The 18,606-nt window shown below is 35.2% G+C and overlaps 1 protein-coding gene across 1 annotated transcript in view; it reads left to right on the top strand.

Moving 5' to 3' along the window:
* Nucleotides 1–18,606, top strand: part of LAMA2 (laminin subunit alpha 2) — a 790,327-nt gene that overhangs the window by 183,423 nt on the left and 588,298 nt on the right. Inside the window, exon 2 of the mRNA XM_078155150.1 lies at nucleotides 18,307–18,477. Within this exon, the coding sequence (XP_078011276.1) occupies nucleotides 18,307–18,477 (171 nt within the window). The remainder of the gene's footprint in view (nucleotides 1–18,306; nucleotides 18,478–18,606) is intronic.

The raw sequence follows: 18,606 nt of genomic DNA, 5'->3' as shown, positions 1-18,606 counted from the left end.
TGCTCCATTAATTATATAACTTCATGAAGCCAGCCTCTGAACACCATCTGTCATCTCTGAAGTTAATGGTACTCTTTGGGAAATGGATAAGCATTGTTAGCAATTCAATTGTTTTTTGTGTGGGACTTTGGGGAAAAAAAATCTCTCCCAACTGTCAGGGTAGCCCATTTCAAGATGTTAATAAGACAAAAATGAAAACTAATCAGAAAGAGATGCTGATAGTATCTACTCCATCATTTGCTGTATTTGAGATGGCCACTCTTCCAGTTATATCTAGATCATTAAAGATAAATTGGGATAAATTGATTATTGATCATCATGATTCTTTTGTAAGCAATCTACTAAGGGTTTACAAAAGTGTTTAATGGAGGCCATTGAGATGAGACAAAATGTTTCAATGTGATCATGAAAATGGAATTAACTCTTAACTAAGTTAGTGTTATTTTGTACTTTAAGGCTTACAAAGCACTTCCTTCACAGAACTATGAGGTAGGTTTGAGAGTTGTCTGGAACAAAGATGAACTTCTGCAAGGATATAGGCATCATTGCATACTTGAAGGAGGTTTTCTGGAGAAGTGGGAAAAGTCCTGAATGTGGAGTCCTATGTAATGAATTCTGAGCACCTTCTTTTGGTCTCTTTCTTTTGCTTCCTAACTTCTTAGCTGATCTTGGACTTTGCTACCTGTGTGGAAAGAGAACTAAACTGTGTCTCAATCTGCCACTTACTGTCTGTGTGACCATGGATGAGAAAGATACTTAAAGTCTCTAGGATTCAGTTTCCTCTTTTGTGGAATGAAGGGGTTGGACTAGATGACCTCTAAACTCTCTTTTATCACTAGCTGTGTGATTCTATGCCATAATTTAATATACAATATAACCAAATCTCGGAGGGAGTAGAAGTTAATTTTAATCCAATCTTGATTTAAGGAACAATGAGTGTGAAGTGCTTCAATGGACCGGTTTTATTTTATTAAGTTAGATTTTAAATAGAATTTAAACCATGGTTTATCTTTACTAACTAGCTGTTTGACTTTGAATAAGTCATTTAATCTCTCTGAGTCTTACTTAGTTTTATCATCTACAAAATGAGAATATTTGACTAAGGTTTCTCTAAAGGTATCTTCCATTTCTAAAATAATATGATCCTATTGCATAACATGTGTTTAGTTACGTACATCCAGAATTATTTGATTCCATTAAGTTCATTCTATTCTCCCAGGTTAGGATGCAAACTCCTTTAGGACAAGAACTGTTTAATTTTTATCTTTGTATTCCTAGCTCTTCTTACAGTCCTTGGCACATAGTAGATGCTTAATAAATGTATATTGATTGCTTGATTGACCATCTTACCTTGAATTGACAGTTTCCCAGAGTTATTGTTATTATCACTAAACATCTGTTAGATACTCCAAGATCTATGAGCTCATTAACGTGGATATTCCTTCTGACAGAATAGGTTGGAAACCATGCATGTTAATCCTGTAAATTTATCCAGACAGGTCCCCCCAACATGGTGGAGGATCCTCTTAACTTTCTCTTGACATTGATTGACTACTAGAAGCATATAGGCTATACATTGTTTCTCCCTAGCCCTCAAAAGCCCATCTTTTCTCTCATATATTTTTTGATGACACACTTTATTCTATTTTGCCATAATTCTTCATTTGTAATTTGTTGTATACATCTATCATTTTCTTTTCCATATAATCTTATTGAAAGTCATTTTCATTTCTTTGAATAGTATAGCATTTCATGTCTTGAAGCTACATAATAGCACTAGAATAATATTATCATCATAAAGGTGGAACTTTGGGGGGGGGACTGGAAAAAATTCAGAAAAACTTTTGCAAACAATCTAGAAACAAGTTGACAGGATCATAGATGGAGATATTAGAAAGGAACAGGCAATGCTTTTCCATGTGCTATTATGGTGGTGGACTGCATTTTTTTATTATGCCATATAACTGACTAAAAGATATAGAGACTGCAAATCCCACTGAAGTATTGTTTATTTACTATTTTTTAAAAGCAAGTGATTCAGTAGAGAAAAATACTGCCATGAGAGACAGCCCCAAATAATGTTTCCCATTCATTTATCAACACAAGATTCCTTGAAAGATATGAGAAAGATATATAGATGAAAAATAAGGGAATGAACATTTATAGCTCCTACTATGTACAAGAAAGTGCACTGCTTTATAAATACTATCTCATTTGATCCTCACAACAACCCTGGGATATAAGTACTATTAGTATCAGCATTTTACATTTGGGGAACCTGAGGCAAATAGAAGTTAAGTGACTTATCCAGGATCACCTAACTAGTAAGGGTATGAGGCCATATTTCAACTCAGTTCTTCCTGACTCCAGGCCCAGCACTCTAACCACTGCATCACCTAGTTGCATTTATGTTTGTAGATGACATGCTGATTACACCAGCTACCCCCGGAACTATACAGATGCTCCTAGATGAGATCCATAACCAAAAGAAAAATTTTGACCTAACCATCCACCTAGGAAAAACAAAGTGGATGAAGAATACCTGTAATTTACATTATGATATATAGTCATAACAATAACCTATAAAAGCCCATAAATACATTCAGTACACATGGCAATCTGGCCCACTGGTCCTACTCTTAAATTATATGCCCAAATCAATGTTTATTTTCTGTGTCTCTCATATCATATACATACATACATACATACATACATATATACATGAAGAGGAGGAACTTACATTTTAATGGAGAAGACATCATGTACATAAGTATACATAAGAAAAATGTAGAATAGAAGGGTGGTTATCTTAGAGCAGAAGGCCCTAAAAGACAGGTGAACTAGAGAAGGTCTCCTGCATAAGGTGGCATTTGTTCTAAGTCTTGAAGGAAGCTAGAAATTCTGTCAGATGAGAGGAGAGATTCTTCATATTCCAGGAATGGAGGGCAATTAGTACAAAGGCACAGAGAAAGATCAATCTACATGTGATAAACAGCAGGTAGACAGTAAACTATAGATTGTGTGGAGGGGAAGTAATACATAAGAAAGTTAGAAAGATAGTAGGGATTGAGTTGTGAAAAGGTTTAAATGTCAAACAATGAGGTTTATATTTGATTCAGGGGAAAAGAGGAAGCCAGGAGGGTAAAATAGTCAGATCTAAGCTTTAGGAAAACACCTTTGGAAGGCGGGTGGAATGTGGATTAGAGTAGGGAATAGATTTATGGCAGAGAGCCCAGTTAGGAGGCTCTTGCAATGTTTCATGAAAGAAGTGATAAGGACCTGAACTAAGGTGGTGGCTATGTGAGTGATGAGAAGGGAACATCTGGAAGATGTTATAAGGAGAGAAACTATAAGATTTGGAAGCTGAGAATGAGGAGTCAAGGAAGTCACTGAGGTTGTAAGTCTGGATGTCTGAAAGAATGATATCTTCAATAGTACTATGGAACTTAATGTTGGGTTGCTTTAGGTGGAATAGTACTGAGTTCTATTTGGACGTGTGGAGTTTGAGATGTCTGACACATCTAATTTGAAATGGTTAACAGATAGGTGGGGTTATGGGACTGGAGCATAGTAGAGAGGTGAGAGCTAATCTGTGAGTCATCTGTGTAGAGATAATCAATGAATCACTGAAACTGATAAGATCATGGAATGAAGGGGTATAGAAAGAGAGGGGAAGGCTCTCAGAAAGGAAAACCAATAAAAGAGTATCATGAAAGCTCAAAGACAAGAGTATCTGGGAAATTGGTCAACAGTATCAAATGCTACAGAGAAGATAATAATAATAATAGCATTTTTCTGCCAGGCTTATTACATGTTATTCCCATTTCCAAATTCTGTTATACTCACTCTGATTTACTTGCCATTCCTTGAACTTGACATTTGATTTCTTGCCTCTGCACTTTTGCCCAAGATATTTCATGGTGGCCCACTATCCTACCTTCTCGTGTCTGGAATATGCTCTCTCCTCATGTCTTCCTCTTAAAATCCTCAGTTTGTTTCAAGGTTCAACTCATGTGTCCTCTCCTGTGAGAAACTTTTCCTGATCCCCTTAGCGACTAGTGTTCTCACCCCCGTCCTCAGAATATAATGGATGTATTTATTTACATGTTGCATCGTCCCCAAACTCCAACCCATTAGAATATAGCCTTGGGAAGCAGGTACAGTTTTTCATTTTTTATAAACATGTATTCAGTGCCAAACATAGTACTTTGCACATAATCAGTGCATAGTAAATACTTGTTGGATTGGATTGAGTTTAACATCATTTATCTACCTAAACTTTACCAAAATTTGACTTCAAAGTTAAATAAGTACTGGCTTTACTTGGATTGACATTATTTGGAAAGCAAATGTATCCAGTGCTTAGAATTTTCATAAACTTAAGTGGAAGTTTAAATCATTTATTTGAAGTTCACCAATATCAATGACAATTCTCATAGCTACATGTATGTGAAACTCAATTATATAATAAGTATATTCCCGAAATTGATCTTTAAACTGAATTGCATTTAAAATGCTCTGGAGAGTTCACTGTAAAAAATCTGAAGGTGAATCATTTTGCAAAGTGACTAGTCACTCCTTAATTTATTTTGTAAATCCAGATCATTGCTTGTCAGGTTTTCTTAAAGAGCTACATCATATTCACAGAATAATTAGTAATAAGGAAAGTTATGCCTGAGGTGGTGTAAATTCATAATAAAAGTCATTAAATACTTTCAGTAAGCAGTAAGGCATTAAACTAAATTATTCATGTAACAAAATACATAAATATATTTATACTAAAAACATATAAACATGTGTGTGTATACTTTTAAAGTACATTATGGACAGATTTAGTCCCTGGCCAAGGAAGGAAAATGTTTGAAGCAATTAAATGCACCCAAAATATATTTTTAAAATTAAAACTACATCTTATTTTTAAATCCTAGTGTTATACATCATAGCCATTTTTTTTTTGACCTGGCCTCTCCAAACTGACCTTCATTTGGAAAAAGACAAACAATTAAGCAAAACATCTGTTATAGATGTTCGAAGCAAAGCATCTGTTAAAAATGTCTAACAACACATACACTATTTTATTCTAGTACTTTTGCCATGAGGCAGAAGCTATGATGTTTTGTAGAACCTTTGTAGGGTTACAAAGGATGTGTAATATGGAGTTTGACTTATGGAAAATATTTGTGGGATGTTTGCTATGGAGTTCAACTTTGTTTTAATGATCTTTTTTATTTATCTTGTTAGAGTCACTGTGTATATTGTTTTCTTGCTTTTGCTTATTTCACTCTGTATCAGTTCACAGAAATCTTTGCACATTTTAATGAATTCTTTACATTTTTAATTTCTTACTACACAACTATTGCATTTCATCCATATACCATAGGTTTTTAACCATGCCCTAATTGATGAAAATCTAATTTGTTTCCATTTCATTGCTACTACAATAAATGTTATGTTCTTTTGTGCTTTCATTATTTCTCTTGGGTTCCAGACCTTTTGTTCTTCTAAATAAAGTTAATTATTTTGTCAAGTTCTAACAGCGTCCCCTTAATAATTTGATTGCTGGCATTAAACCTGAGTATTAATTTAGGCAATATTATAATTTTTATTATATTAGAATAGCCTATCTACTAACAATGAATATCTCAATTACTTCTATTTTCCTTTATTTCTTTAAGACTATTTGGTAGTTAAATTTATATTAAGTTTGCATATGTGATTGTAAGTCAACTCATAGATACTTTATGTACTTCTAGTTACATTGAATGAAATTCCTCTCATCATTTTTCCTAGATTTGGGTAGTGTTATATAGAAATCCTCATGATTTGGGGGTTTGGAATTTCGATGTTTTTTTAAATCTAGCTAACTTGCTGAATCTATTAATCCTCACAATTAGTATCTTGTTTGTTCTCTGGAGCTAAGTACCCTATCATGTCATTGATTTTGTTACTTTATTTTATCACTATAGCTAGCATTTCTAGAATTATGTTGGGTATTTGCGATGGGTATTTGCGATGGGAGCCAACCTTGCTTTACACATGCTTGTGTTGAGAATGCTTTTAGTGTTTTTCTATTGAAAGCAACATTAGTTGTTGGTTTTAAAGATATGCCATTGACGTATTAAATAAGGGGTATTTTCACATCTATATTTTAGGCTTTTTAAACATAAATGGGTATTGTTTTTTTCAATGGCTTTTAAAGCAGCTATTGAGATAATCATACATTGTGGTCATTTTTTTGTGATGTGATAATTATATCTATTGTTTTCCTTATATTGAAACCTCTTTGCATTCCTGACCTAAGCTGGTCACAGTCAATTATTTTCTGAATAGAATAATGTAATATTCTTTAAAGGTTTCTATTCAAAATTTTCACATGAATGTTCATTAGTGAGATTGCCTGATGGTTCTCTTTATTTTGTCAATCATATGTGTGCCAGAGTCATTCATATAGTGATTTTCTTTATTTTTGAAAATAACTTTGCCCATGTATATATTGATTGCTCTTCCTACATTTGTTAAAATTGACTCGCAAATCAACCTGGATCAACACAATTTAATTATCATAGCAATCCAGATGTCAGGTTACTTCTCCTTTGAGCTAGATAAACCCACTGAATGTACAAGGGACAACATTGGATGATTAGGGCTGGTATTGGGGAGACAGATGCCATCATATATGTACCTGAGAAATCTTTACATTCATACAGTTTCTTTGATAACTTTAAAATAGAGGGGTTTAAAATGAAAGAAATAGTTCTCAGTTGGACCACTTAAGTAAGAGATGTAGGCTCTCATGATTTTAAAGGCTACAAATGTAATTCTGACTTTATCTGGTCATTAAAAGATAATTTCACCTATATGCAAATTAACCATAACACAAATCCACAAACATAGCTTATATATACAGTGGGTACATAGCAATTGTTTGTTGAACTGAATTCCAAGGAGCTCAAACCATTTTATTAGACATGTGCATGTGTGCCTATATTTCCATTTAGTCTCAATCTGATTTAATGGAATGAAGTCACAGAGTAGTTGATTTTTCTAAACTCTCACAGAGCTATTCAGAGTTCGTAGTTCTAAACTTGAGTTAACTACTTTATACATTTGGTCTTCTAGTCTTCCAGTCTCTTCTTCAGTTATAAATTTTCCATGCCCCTGAGAGAGCTACATGAGTTGTACTAAATCATATGACAGCCAATGGAAAAATCAAAGGAAAACAAAAAAACAAAACAAAACAAAAAACTAACGTTCAGCCCTTGGTATGAGAAAAGAGTAAGCCCTCATCACCAAAATTCTTTACACTAAAGCTCTCAAATGTCCTGAAATTTGAAAGAAACAAGAGTGCAGTGAGGAGGAGCAGGAAAGGAAAAGATCAATTCACAAACATAAATATGAATTTAAAGGAGCTGTCCATGAAATTTGCAAAGATAATCAGTTTCTGACTAGGATGCAAATTTCTGAAATCATGTAAAAGGAAGAGCTAGGCTACAAAGGAAAGCAAATAGGAGGCCCTGAAGAGGAAAAAAAAATAACTTGTTTGTGATTGTGGAATAATTTATTTTATATCTGTATATAAACCAAGGATTTTGTATCCAGGCTCCTTGAATAGAGACAAACATTTCTAAACATTGTATAAATAGAAATGCACATTGGTAGAAATGCTTCATTGGGTTTCAAGATTTTTTTCATTTTTCATTCAGAATGAAGAGTAATATCTATATTAAATTAGCTAAATGGACTCACCCATCAACAATGGAAATTATATAATGATTTATAGAATGATAATTACTTTATTCTGCTGCCTACCAAATCTGGCCCTTGGTTGGAATAGCATTAACTAAGACCATCAAATCTCTGGAAGAAAAACACGGCTGCCCCATTTCTTTCACACAGATACATATATACTGTATTTCTCTGTAAGCATAGCAGACCAAGTTCTAAGGGCATAGTGGGCATGAAAAAGGTAAGCCTGAGTCTGTAACGAATAGCCATAGTTTGGAAAGGGAGCATATCTGTCACTTGAAGAACTACTGAGATTACTCTTCTGTTATTCATGTCACTAGAAAGGATCATAACCTAGGGAAAATACTTCTTGAGTGGTGTGTACTCTAAAGAGGAAGGTAAAAGTTGCTGGCTTAGTTCTGACTCACAAAGATGGCTTAAAAATAAAAAAAATGTTAACAAGGATTGTGATCCTCAAGTCTAGAAAGGGCTCTTTCACAGAGGATGAAAACCTGTGCATGAGCCTCAGTTAGGAAACAAAAATAAGTACACTGGAAGTGCTTCATGTATGATTTCTATTAAAAATAAAGACTTTATTAACAGTGATGATTTTTAAACATAATATTTAATAATAATAATAATAATAATAATAATAATAATAAAAAATAACACTTATGTTTACTATATGCCAGGCACTGTGTTAAATGCTTTATAATTATTTCACTTGATTCTCACAATAACGCTGAGAGATAGCTACTATTATTACTCCCATTTTACAGATGAAGAAACTGAGGCAAACAGAGGTTAACTGACATGTCCAGGGACACACAACTAGTAAGTGTCTGAGACCAGACTTGAACCTGGGTCTTCCTGACTCCAGGCCTTGCATCTGCTCTACCACTGTGCTACCTATTAGGCTCTATTAATTGATCCAAGACACCATGGGAAGTACACATATTAATTAGACACAGTCTCTGGCTCAGAATAACATGATTATAATAGTGGATGCACATATGAAGTATCTGCCATACATTACCTCATCTGAGACAATAACCCCTATGAGATAGGTACTAGAGATATTAATTTTCCCATTTTACAGATGAGAAAACTGAGATTTAGAGCCATTAAGCAACTATCCCAGGGAGACACAACTAATAAGTGTTGGAGATAGCATTTATACGCACTCGCAGAAACACATTCACACATACCCACACAGTTCTCTTTCCCATACATCTCCTTAGAGATAAAGTGTATGCATGTATAGTAGCTATGATGAAAAACAGCACATGAAAAGTACAATGAACAAAGTATGTACAAAGAGATAAGGAAGGAAATGTTACCTCTTACCTGTCACAGTCAATGAATTAGTTTATTAGAATCACTCTGGAGTACCTTAACTGTCAGGCGAGGGGAGTTATTAATAGATGATGGAGACACAATGGAGCATTTTACTAGTTTTGAACTATGGTTCCAATTTCAGTAAGTGGACATGTTAAGAAAGGGCTATTCCAGGTTGAAAAAAATGGCATGGTTAGAAACATGGAAGCTGGAAAACCCAAGTCAAATTGGGGGAATTAGTGGTATATTGTGTTTTGTATAGGCCCTGTTGCTACTCACACTGTCTTGATTGCCGTACATAGATCTAGAATTAGGCTTTAACGCTACTTCCCACCCCCTATTAGTGGTGGCCAAAATAATTTAACTGAGTGGTAGCAATAAAATAAGGTTTTGGGGGGGGAACTAAAACCAAAACCAAAGTTATTAACGGGCTTGCAGGCTCAAATCACACAGACCCCGTTTTGATAAGTACCCAAGTTACACTAGGGCTGATTCAGATTTGGAGAATAAAAGCAGTCACAGGGAGAGATATCATTGACTTTCTGATCTAGCCAGACCCGACCTCACTTTGTGTGGGCTTTTGTTATTGGGACCTAAGATAATCCTCTCCGTGGGGCACAGAAAAAGACAAGTAGAGCCTGCAATTGGCTCTAATTTTGTATCATGTATCCTTTGATGATTCTTAGTAACTATTAATTAGAGGCTATTATAGTCTGTGAGCATAAAAGACATTGGACTCATTCTGTGTTGCTTCAGAGGGTAGAATTAGACTCAAATCAGTTAATTTACAGTAAGACCTTGCTTTTCAATGGGCCAAATCAGGAACCTCCAGCTTTTCAGGACTAATTCTAAAAGTAGTCCAGTTTGTCTGAGATATAATGTATAGGAAGAGTGACCAAAAAGGCTGAATTAATTGGTTGAACTTAATGTGGAAGACTTTATCTGTCAAACATAATGGGTTTGGACTTTATTCAGTAGACAATGGAGAATTATGGAAGGGTTTTGACCCTGTAAGTGATAAAAGCTGTACTGGACAAGAAGATTTATCTGGCTCCTGTGTATAGGAGAAACTGTAAGAGGAAAAGACTTGGGGGGCAGTTAGGAGGCTTTTGCAGTTGTCTAGGCATGAGGCGGAAGGGACATGATTTAGAGAGAAGAAAGCAGAAGTGGAAAGTAAGAGACATATATAATGGAGGAAAAATTGGGAAAATTTGTTGAATGTTTGGACGTGGGAGGCAAGGATGATACCTAGAATTTGTACATGCATTATGAGAATACTGTTAACAAAAACAATAAATTCCAGAATAGGAAATGGTTTGGAGAGGCAATAAGGAATTCTGCTTTAGTAGAGCTGAGATTAAGACATAGTCAAGGCATTTAGGTGAACCTATCAGGCAACTGAAAGTGTGTGATTAGAACTCAATAGGAGGGCTAGAGTGGGTGATTTCAATTGGAAATTCATCTACATGGAGATTGTGGGCAATGGAATAGACCAGATCCCTAAATCATAATACATTATCATTGGTGGATAACAAATCTAACCCCCCTAACACATGGTAGGAATTTTTTCTACACCACAAATTGTCATCTACCCTCTATTTGTACCCGTTTACTGGTGAAAACTATTACTCTGACAATTACTGACTGACCTTGGGCAAATCATTTAACTTTTATAGACCCCAGTTTCCCCTAGGATAAAATGAAGGGATTGGACAAGGTGGCCTCTGAATTCTCTTCTAGCTCTAGAGCTATAATCCTATGGAAATATGGGTGAAAATACAGAGAAATTTGGTTGTGGAGAAAAAGGAAGGTAAAAGAATTCGTGCCCAATGACCTAGTTCTTAAGAAAATATGTCTGCAAAAAATGGCATAGATGAAAATGGCATTGGGCTTCAATGGGTGTGGAAAAAATGTTGAATTTATGTTGGGGAGGCTATGATAGGAAGTCAGCAAACAGTAATGACATCTGGCTGATCTCAGAGAAAATTAATTTGTTACTATGAACATATATTCTAGTTAGCACAATTCAGTGTCTTTCTCAACTGTAATTAGCATGTCAAAGGTGAAAGGTGAAAAAACACTAAGTATGACACAGGTTTGGTGATTTTGTGATGAGTATGTAGAAGGTCAAAGGGACATTGGATCTAGAATATAGAAGTTATCACTGAGATGACTAATTGGATGATGGTGGCTGCAGGAAGACAATAGACCTATCTGCCATAAATACAGATACTTAACTTGGTTCCCCACAGCAAGTATTTATGACTCACCACCACTCATTTCTGCTTCCTCTGGCCAAGGGTGGATTGGTTCTCTACTGGTGGCACCAACAAGCCGTTCCTTGTCCTTGGATATAGCTCTATTATCTATAAGAAGAATTTCATACCTCAACATTTTTTTAAAAAGTTTAGTGATCATACTTTGCCTTCTTTCTCTTCATTAACCTCCTGGAAGAGGTTAAATTTCCTCTTTTTTGCTTTTCTTCTGAAATACTTGTTTTTTTCATTCTTGGCTTGCCTTGCATCTGCCACCAACAAACTGTATGAACTTGAGAAGATAATTAATGTCATAGAGCTCAATTTTGTCATCTATAAAACCATAGTAATGCATCTCTCCAGACTCAAAAAAGCATATTGAAGATCAAATTAAATTAAATGCATCCAAATATTTTGGAATTTCAGCTTTGCATTATAGATGTGTATATTTTCTTCTACAGCTTCTCTCTCTCTCTCTCTCTCTCTCTCTCTCTCTCTCTCTCTCTCTCTCTCTCTCTCTCTCTCCCTCTGTCTGTCTGTCTCTCTCTCTCTGTCTGTCTGTCTGTCTCTCTCTCTGTCTCTCTTTCTCTCCTTTTGCTTTTGGTGAGGCACTCAGAGTTAAGTGACTTGCCCAGGGTCACATAGCTACTCATACAGGGTCTAAGGCCAGATTTAAACTCAGGTCCTTCTGACTGCAAAGCTAGAGCTCTAGCCACTGCAGCACCTAGCTGCCCCTTATGTCTTTTCTCTTAATCAAACCCAGTAGAAAAGTGTTGTGGATATGGAATTAAAGAATTAGGTTCTAGTATGCAACTAACTGATAGGATATCATGAAATGAAGTCTTTTTGCCAGTTTGTGCCCCAGTACCTCAATTATAAAACAGAGATTGAACTAGAAAGTATCCCCTCAATCTAGTATCAGTATAACCAGACTATAATTATTTAATTGCCTTTTTTGTGAGAGGTGGGTCTAGACTTGCATTGATTGATAAAAGCAAAGTAACTGATAGTCTCAGGGCACTCAGAGGTTAAGTGACTTGCACATGGTAACACAGCTCATATGTATCAGAGGCAAGAGGTGACATAGTAGAATAGAAGAAACACTAAATTTGAGTCAGAAAAAGTGAGTTCAAACTTTGACTCTGTCCTTTATTACCTGTGTGACCTTGGACAAGTCACTTTACTTTTCTGGGCCTCACCATCCACATTGATAAAATGAATGGGATGACTAATCAGATTTCTTTTAACTCAAAGTATATATTCTTATCAACCTGGGTCTTCAAGATTCCAAGACAAGCCTTCTATCCACTAGACCTTCCTATCTCTTAATTAGTGGTGATTGACTGGAGGCCATTGAACCAAACTCCTTAAAGGCACAATTGGTTTCAAGTCAAGTCAAGTCAATGAGCATAAGTCTCCTATTTGCCAGAGAATGTGCTAAGGGCTTCCAGCCACTTGGAGACAGGCTCTTTTCTCTCCCACTCTTAGTGTTTAAAGGATGATATTTATAGAAAACTATGCAAGAAAATAGAATCACCCCTGATAACAACCCTCCGGTTGTTCTTAGAGTAACTCTAACATGTTTTGCTGATTCCCTGCTCCTTCTTGCTCTGTGCTAAGCCAGCAGGGGAGTAGATGTGACAAGACAGCTTCTCTTTGAAGCACGGATACTTATCAGCCATCACAATGTTTCTTTAATGAAACATCAAATAATAATTTTACTTCAATTTGTATTGATAACCTTCGAAGAGTCAAACTGTTGCCGTTCAGCTTTTAGCACAGAAAACTTGATATACTTTAATTGAATGAATGAATTCACAAATGTCAATATAACTCTTACACATGTCCATAAGTAGAGACTTTTAGAATGTATTCATTTTTAAGCCAGTTTGGAATAATTCAAGAAGGAACATAGAAAAAATATAAACACATAATTTATATTTTAATTGGATAAATAAATTCACAAATGACAATATAACCCTTACATATGTCCATAAACAGAGAATTTTAGAATGTGTTCATTTTTGAAACCAGTTTGGAGTAATTCAAGAAACAACATAGAAAAATAAATATGTATACACTATGATCTTTGACTGTCTTCACTACCAATAGCCAGAATAAAGGGAAAAATAAATTAATTGTCCAGATGTTCTGTCTTTGTTATATTAAACATCCTGATATTTATCTTGAAGGCACATCTGGATGATTGCTTTTTTCATTTTTATTAAGATGCATTCACATAATGTAGATCCCAAACTCTCTGGTGATGTCTCTTCCCAAGTCACACCTTCATTAAAAATGGAATATTTTCCTTCTTTTTGTGCACTATAATTCTTTCCCCCTTGTCCCTCTGCCAGGCTTTGTTCTTTTCAACAACAGCATCAGAACAAAATTTGTTTAGTTCAGATACTGTCCTGGAAGCAGAGTGTCAATCTTAATGTTATGGTTAAGTGATTACTGGCTTTTATGTTATTAACATTACATGGCCTCCAATTGAATAACAAGGCTGAAAGTCAATAATGTATAGAAAGGCTAGTCTGCTGCTTGGGTTTCATTTGTATTTTCAGTGTTCACACTCCCTTAACCAAGTAGCCTAGATTGTAGATGGCAATAAATATTGCCTACTGCTTTGGAATGGAAATATAACAGGCACTGGCTTATGGATTTTAAAACATAATGAAAATGGGCTGTGATCCATAATATGACATGCTGACAATTCAATAGACTTCCAGATATTGACTGACTACAAATTGTATAACTTAGTAACTAATTGGGGACCTTGCCTGACCAATATAATTTACATGGCTTTAATGTGAGTAATACAATCACTGACTTAGTGTCAGCAGAGAAGTCTTCCATGAGAATTAAGTATTATGTAGACTAATTGTAGGGATGACTGAAAGAAGAGCCATAGGAAAGAAGCAATGGGAGAAATCTGTATTGTTCAATTACTGTATGAACTCAACTAAAATCTGTGAGAGGTGACTGCAGAGTCAAATTCTTCCTCTTAGACACATATTAGCTACATGACTCTGGGCAAGTCATTTAAGTTCTCCAAACCTCAGTTTTGTCATTTTTAAAATAGGGGTGATAATACCTATATTACCTACCTCAAAATGGGAAAGTCCGAAATCATGTATGTAAAAATGCTGTGTCAAACCTAAAACACTATATAATTGCCAGCCACTTTTATATAGTGGTTATAGTAAGACTAGAAACCTCATTAAGGATTAAAGATGGAGGGATAACTAGGAGATAAATTACTTATTGATAAAAATATTGACTGATATGAATTACTTAAGGATAATTTTAGGATACCATGCAACAGTGTTATCAGGTTCAAATAGAAATGAGGGCCACCAAACTGTATGTAAGGATCCCTACGGGATCGTACACTATTGACTTAGAAAATCACATATTAATATTATATGTTTTATTATATTTTTACCTATTTTGTTAAATATTTCCCAATTTGATTTTAACTTTGTTTGGGGTATACTTGGTAGTATTGTAGGCCATAGGTAGATAGCATGTTTAACATCTCTACTATGCAAGTCCTAATTGCATTTTTTTCCTATTTATTTCTTTTTTCTCACTAGTAGAGAAACTAAAAAAAAAATCATTCAGTGGCTGGATTTTTCAGCTGGAAATTATTTAATATTTAATTTAATTTTTTAATTTTAAAATTTTTTGATAATTATTTTAATAATTTTTAATTTTAATTTTAATTTTAAATATTTTAATTTAATATTTCCTAAATTACCTCTGATCAGTCCTTCAAAATGTGTCTCAAATCCAAAGCTCTTGATCTGTACTTGACTGTTGTGCAGGCTGAAGCCTGGGGAATAGACTGACTGGCCTGTAGGAGAGTTGTTATCATTAAGATCCCAAGCAAAACTGAATTTTTTTTCTTTGACCCTCTGCTAACACCTTTCTTAATTACTCCTGTGCTACCTATGAGAATTATCCTCTCTTCTTCCCCCAAATGTCTAATATCCTGATCTGAATCACCCAAATTCCTTTCTTTGTCATCTTATATAGGCCTGGTCTTCCTTGAAATAGGCATTCTTCCAAAATTTATCTCTCTATTCTTACCCACCTTTCCACTAATCAAAATCCAATTGATTGCCTTAGAATACAGTCTGATTAAAATAATTCACATTAAGGTATGATCAGTTGATGGGATATTTGTAATTTTAAGATGTAGCTCATTAAAACAAATAAGTCTTGTTGAAAGACATATCAAAGATACTTTTTTTTTTTGTCAGGGGGACTTTCACAGTGTCCCTTACCTACCCTATACTTAGTACCAACCCTAACTTTCCCTGTCACGCCAGAAAAACAGAGGCTAGCAGTATACTTCTGAAAACTCTGATTCATAGTTTCTAGCATAGGGCAGAGTTTAGATAAATATTTTAATAACAAAAACAAATATAAAATTATGTAACAACAGTCACAAAAAATGTTAAAAGAACATGAGAAAAGCCTCTAGCATAGAGTTTATCACCCATGAAGAATTTATGAGAAAACATGAATAAGATTGCACGAGATTGAAAAGACATGTTATAGAATGCACTTGCAGAAGAAGAACCCCTAACATTATTTGTGAAGCTTATACTGTTTAAAGCTAGAACATATCTGAAGCCCAGAGATATCAAGTAACCTGCCCAAGGTCACATTGGTAGTAGATAGCAGAACTGAGGTTTAAACACAGGTCCTCCATATCTCTTACCACCTACATCCTGCCCCTGTTGATATTCCACTAAATGTCAGTCAATACTTTGCAGAATTCTGATTTCATTATTTCTCTTCCTAGTAGTGTGGAATGGAATGGGTTATATAATTCTATTCAGTAAATTCATATTTAGGGAACCCTCAGAGCAGAACTCTGCTAAGCACTGTGGGGAAGAAGGAGAGTTCCTAAAACTCCACAACCATGAATGATCCCTGCCCTTAAGGTGCTTACAATCTAGTGGAGGGAGTAGAGGGAGTAAAATTAAATACCCATAGTTTAGGCCCTGGACTTTTTGATGTGGTTTTAGTAACTTGAGAGAAAAATCAATGAATTTAGTTCATATAGAAGAAACAGCGGATTTGGAGTAAGAACAATTCCAAGTATTGTTCTGGATGCTGAAGGTACAACCACAAAAAAATAAGCCTCTAAGAAGCTTGCGTTCTATTGTGAAAAATGGCTTTGAATCTCATCTCTGCTACTTACAACCTATGTGACTGATAGCAAGTCATTTTACCTTTCTGGGCCTTAGTTTTCCTATCTGTAAAATGGAGGAATTGGACTCTAAGATCCTCTCAGCTTTAGAATACGATGATCCCAGATTTTAAAAATTAAACATTTCCCCCTTATTTTTAACAGAGACTATTTTTATCAAGGTCATCATGCCGTAATTCTCTTATAAGAAATGTCTGGAATGCTGGTCAGCATCATCAAATGTGTTTTTAATGTGTTTAATTTGCTCAACAGCCACAAGTTATGCAACTATTTCTTGCAAAAGATTTGAGTTCTATGTTCATAGGTGTGTAATTATTAGATACGTATTGTGGTTAATCCTATAAAAACAAGCTACTTGCCCCCATAGAATTAATTAACCCTCGGAATAGACACAAATGTCAGTGTTTAATGGTGTGTTCCCTTTTATCTCATTTACGTGATTTATACCCCGCGTCAATTTTCTCTCATGACAAGAAAATTTTATAATCCCTAGGTGAATTCAACAGCAATTATCACTATAGTAGATGTCTCCATAGCATGGTATATCTTCCATTGAAATTAAAGTGATCAGAAAATTTATCTGAGAGGCTCAGTATGTCCATATAATATATTATTGATAGAATAGAAGGGGGAAAAAAGCATTTATTACATGCTTATCATGTAATAAGTAATGTGATAATCACTGAGGATACAAATAGAAAAGCTGTCTCTGCTCTCAAGGATCTTATATTCTAATGGATAAGACAGAACACAGGAGTGTGGTGGTCAGGGAGAGGACTTTCAGTTCAGAAGATTATTGAAATGATGAGTATAGCCATAAAGGAATGAAGTGACACACTCCATCCAGGAACAATGGCAAAGTTGATTCTATCATGGTTCCATTGCAAGAGGGTTTGAAGAGGAAAGATATATGGTGTTGGCAAGGCTGTAGACAACATGCTCAGAGAGAAGGGAGTAAATTGAAACATGGCTGAGATAATGCTCCTGGGAAATAAAAGTTAACAATCAGAACAGCAAGACGCCAAGGGAGAAAGTTCTTCAAGGTTAGATGTTGAACAGATGTTCAGAGTGTAAGGAGTGAAGAATGTTGAGTACTAATGCAATGCTTTGTTCTTGGTCAATTGCTAGTGTATGAATAACTTGGTTCTCTCTCACGGAAGGAAAGACCCTCCTCCCCCATCCCCTGTAATTACCTAGTTCCCTATTCCCTTAAATCTAGTAAAGAAGGCAGTAATTATCGCAGCCCCAATTATGTCAGATAAGTGAGGTATAGGAATGTGGCCACCAAAGCAAACTTAGTCATAGTCTTTCAAACAAGGGATGAATATATGAACACGTGTGCCAAAAACATTCCTATATGATTCCAATAACCACCTACAATGTTAGGTGCAAGAAAATTAGAATGGATTTATGAAATTAACTCTCAGAAGATGTAAAATCTTTTGCAAACCGCATAGGCAGCAGTTCTATTTCTTAAGTGCATTAGATATGAATTGTTCTCTCCAATTAAACTGTAAAGGTTAATACTCAAGAAGGTCTGAGATTTTGACTCTCAGATAACTTGAATAGCCAGCAAACACTTCTCTGCTGTGCTTTTGATAAGAGCGCTAAGCTAAGCTGTTTTTTAATTTAATTAGCATTGACTTTGATTTAAAACTTAGTGCTTTTTGAAAATTCAGTTTCTTTTGTGACAATGTTCAACAATCAAAGCTCTGTTGCCTTGTTTCTTGCTTAACCACTTTATTTTTTTATCCCTTGTAGGTTTATTTCCAGCTGTGCTGAATCTGGCCACAAATGCACTCATCACCACTAATGCGACATGTGGTGAACGAGGCCCTGAAATGTACTGCAAGTTGGTAGAACACGTCCCTGGACAACCTGTGAGGAACCCCCAGTGTCGGACTTGCAATCAGAACAGCAGCTTTGCCTACCGTATGTGTTTGGCTTTTGGTATTTGTTTTCAAATATGTATGTGGGGTGATATACTATTGGATGGGGGCTTTGCACTGTGTTGTTGGAAAAGGCAGGTGATATTATAAAGACCTGAAAATATAGAATTTT

This window comes from Phascolarctos cinereus, unplaced genomic scaffold (assembly GCF_003287225.1).
Source record: "Phascolarctos cinereus isolate Bilbo 61053 unplaced genomic scaffold, phaCin_HiC Scaffold_5;HRSCAF=322, whole genome shotgun sequence".
In the NCBI taxonomy this organism is placed as follows: domain Eukaryota; kingdom Metazoa; phylum Chordata; class Mammalia; order Diprotodontia; family Phascolarctidae; genus Phascolarctos; species Phascolarctos cinereus.
Note: the sequence above shows the minus strand (reverse complement) of the source record. Positions and strands in the feature narration are given on the sequence as shown.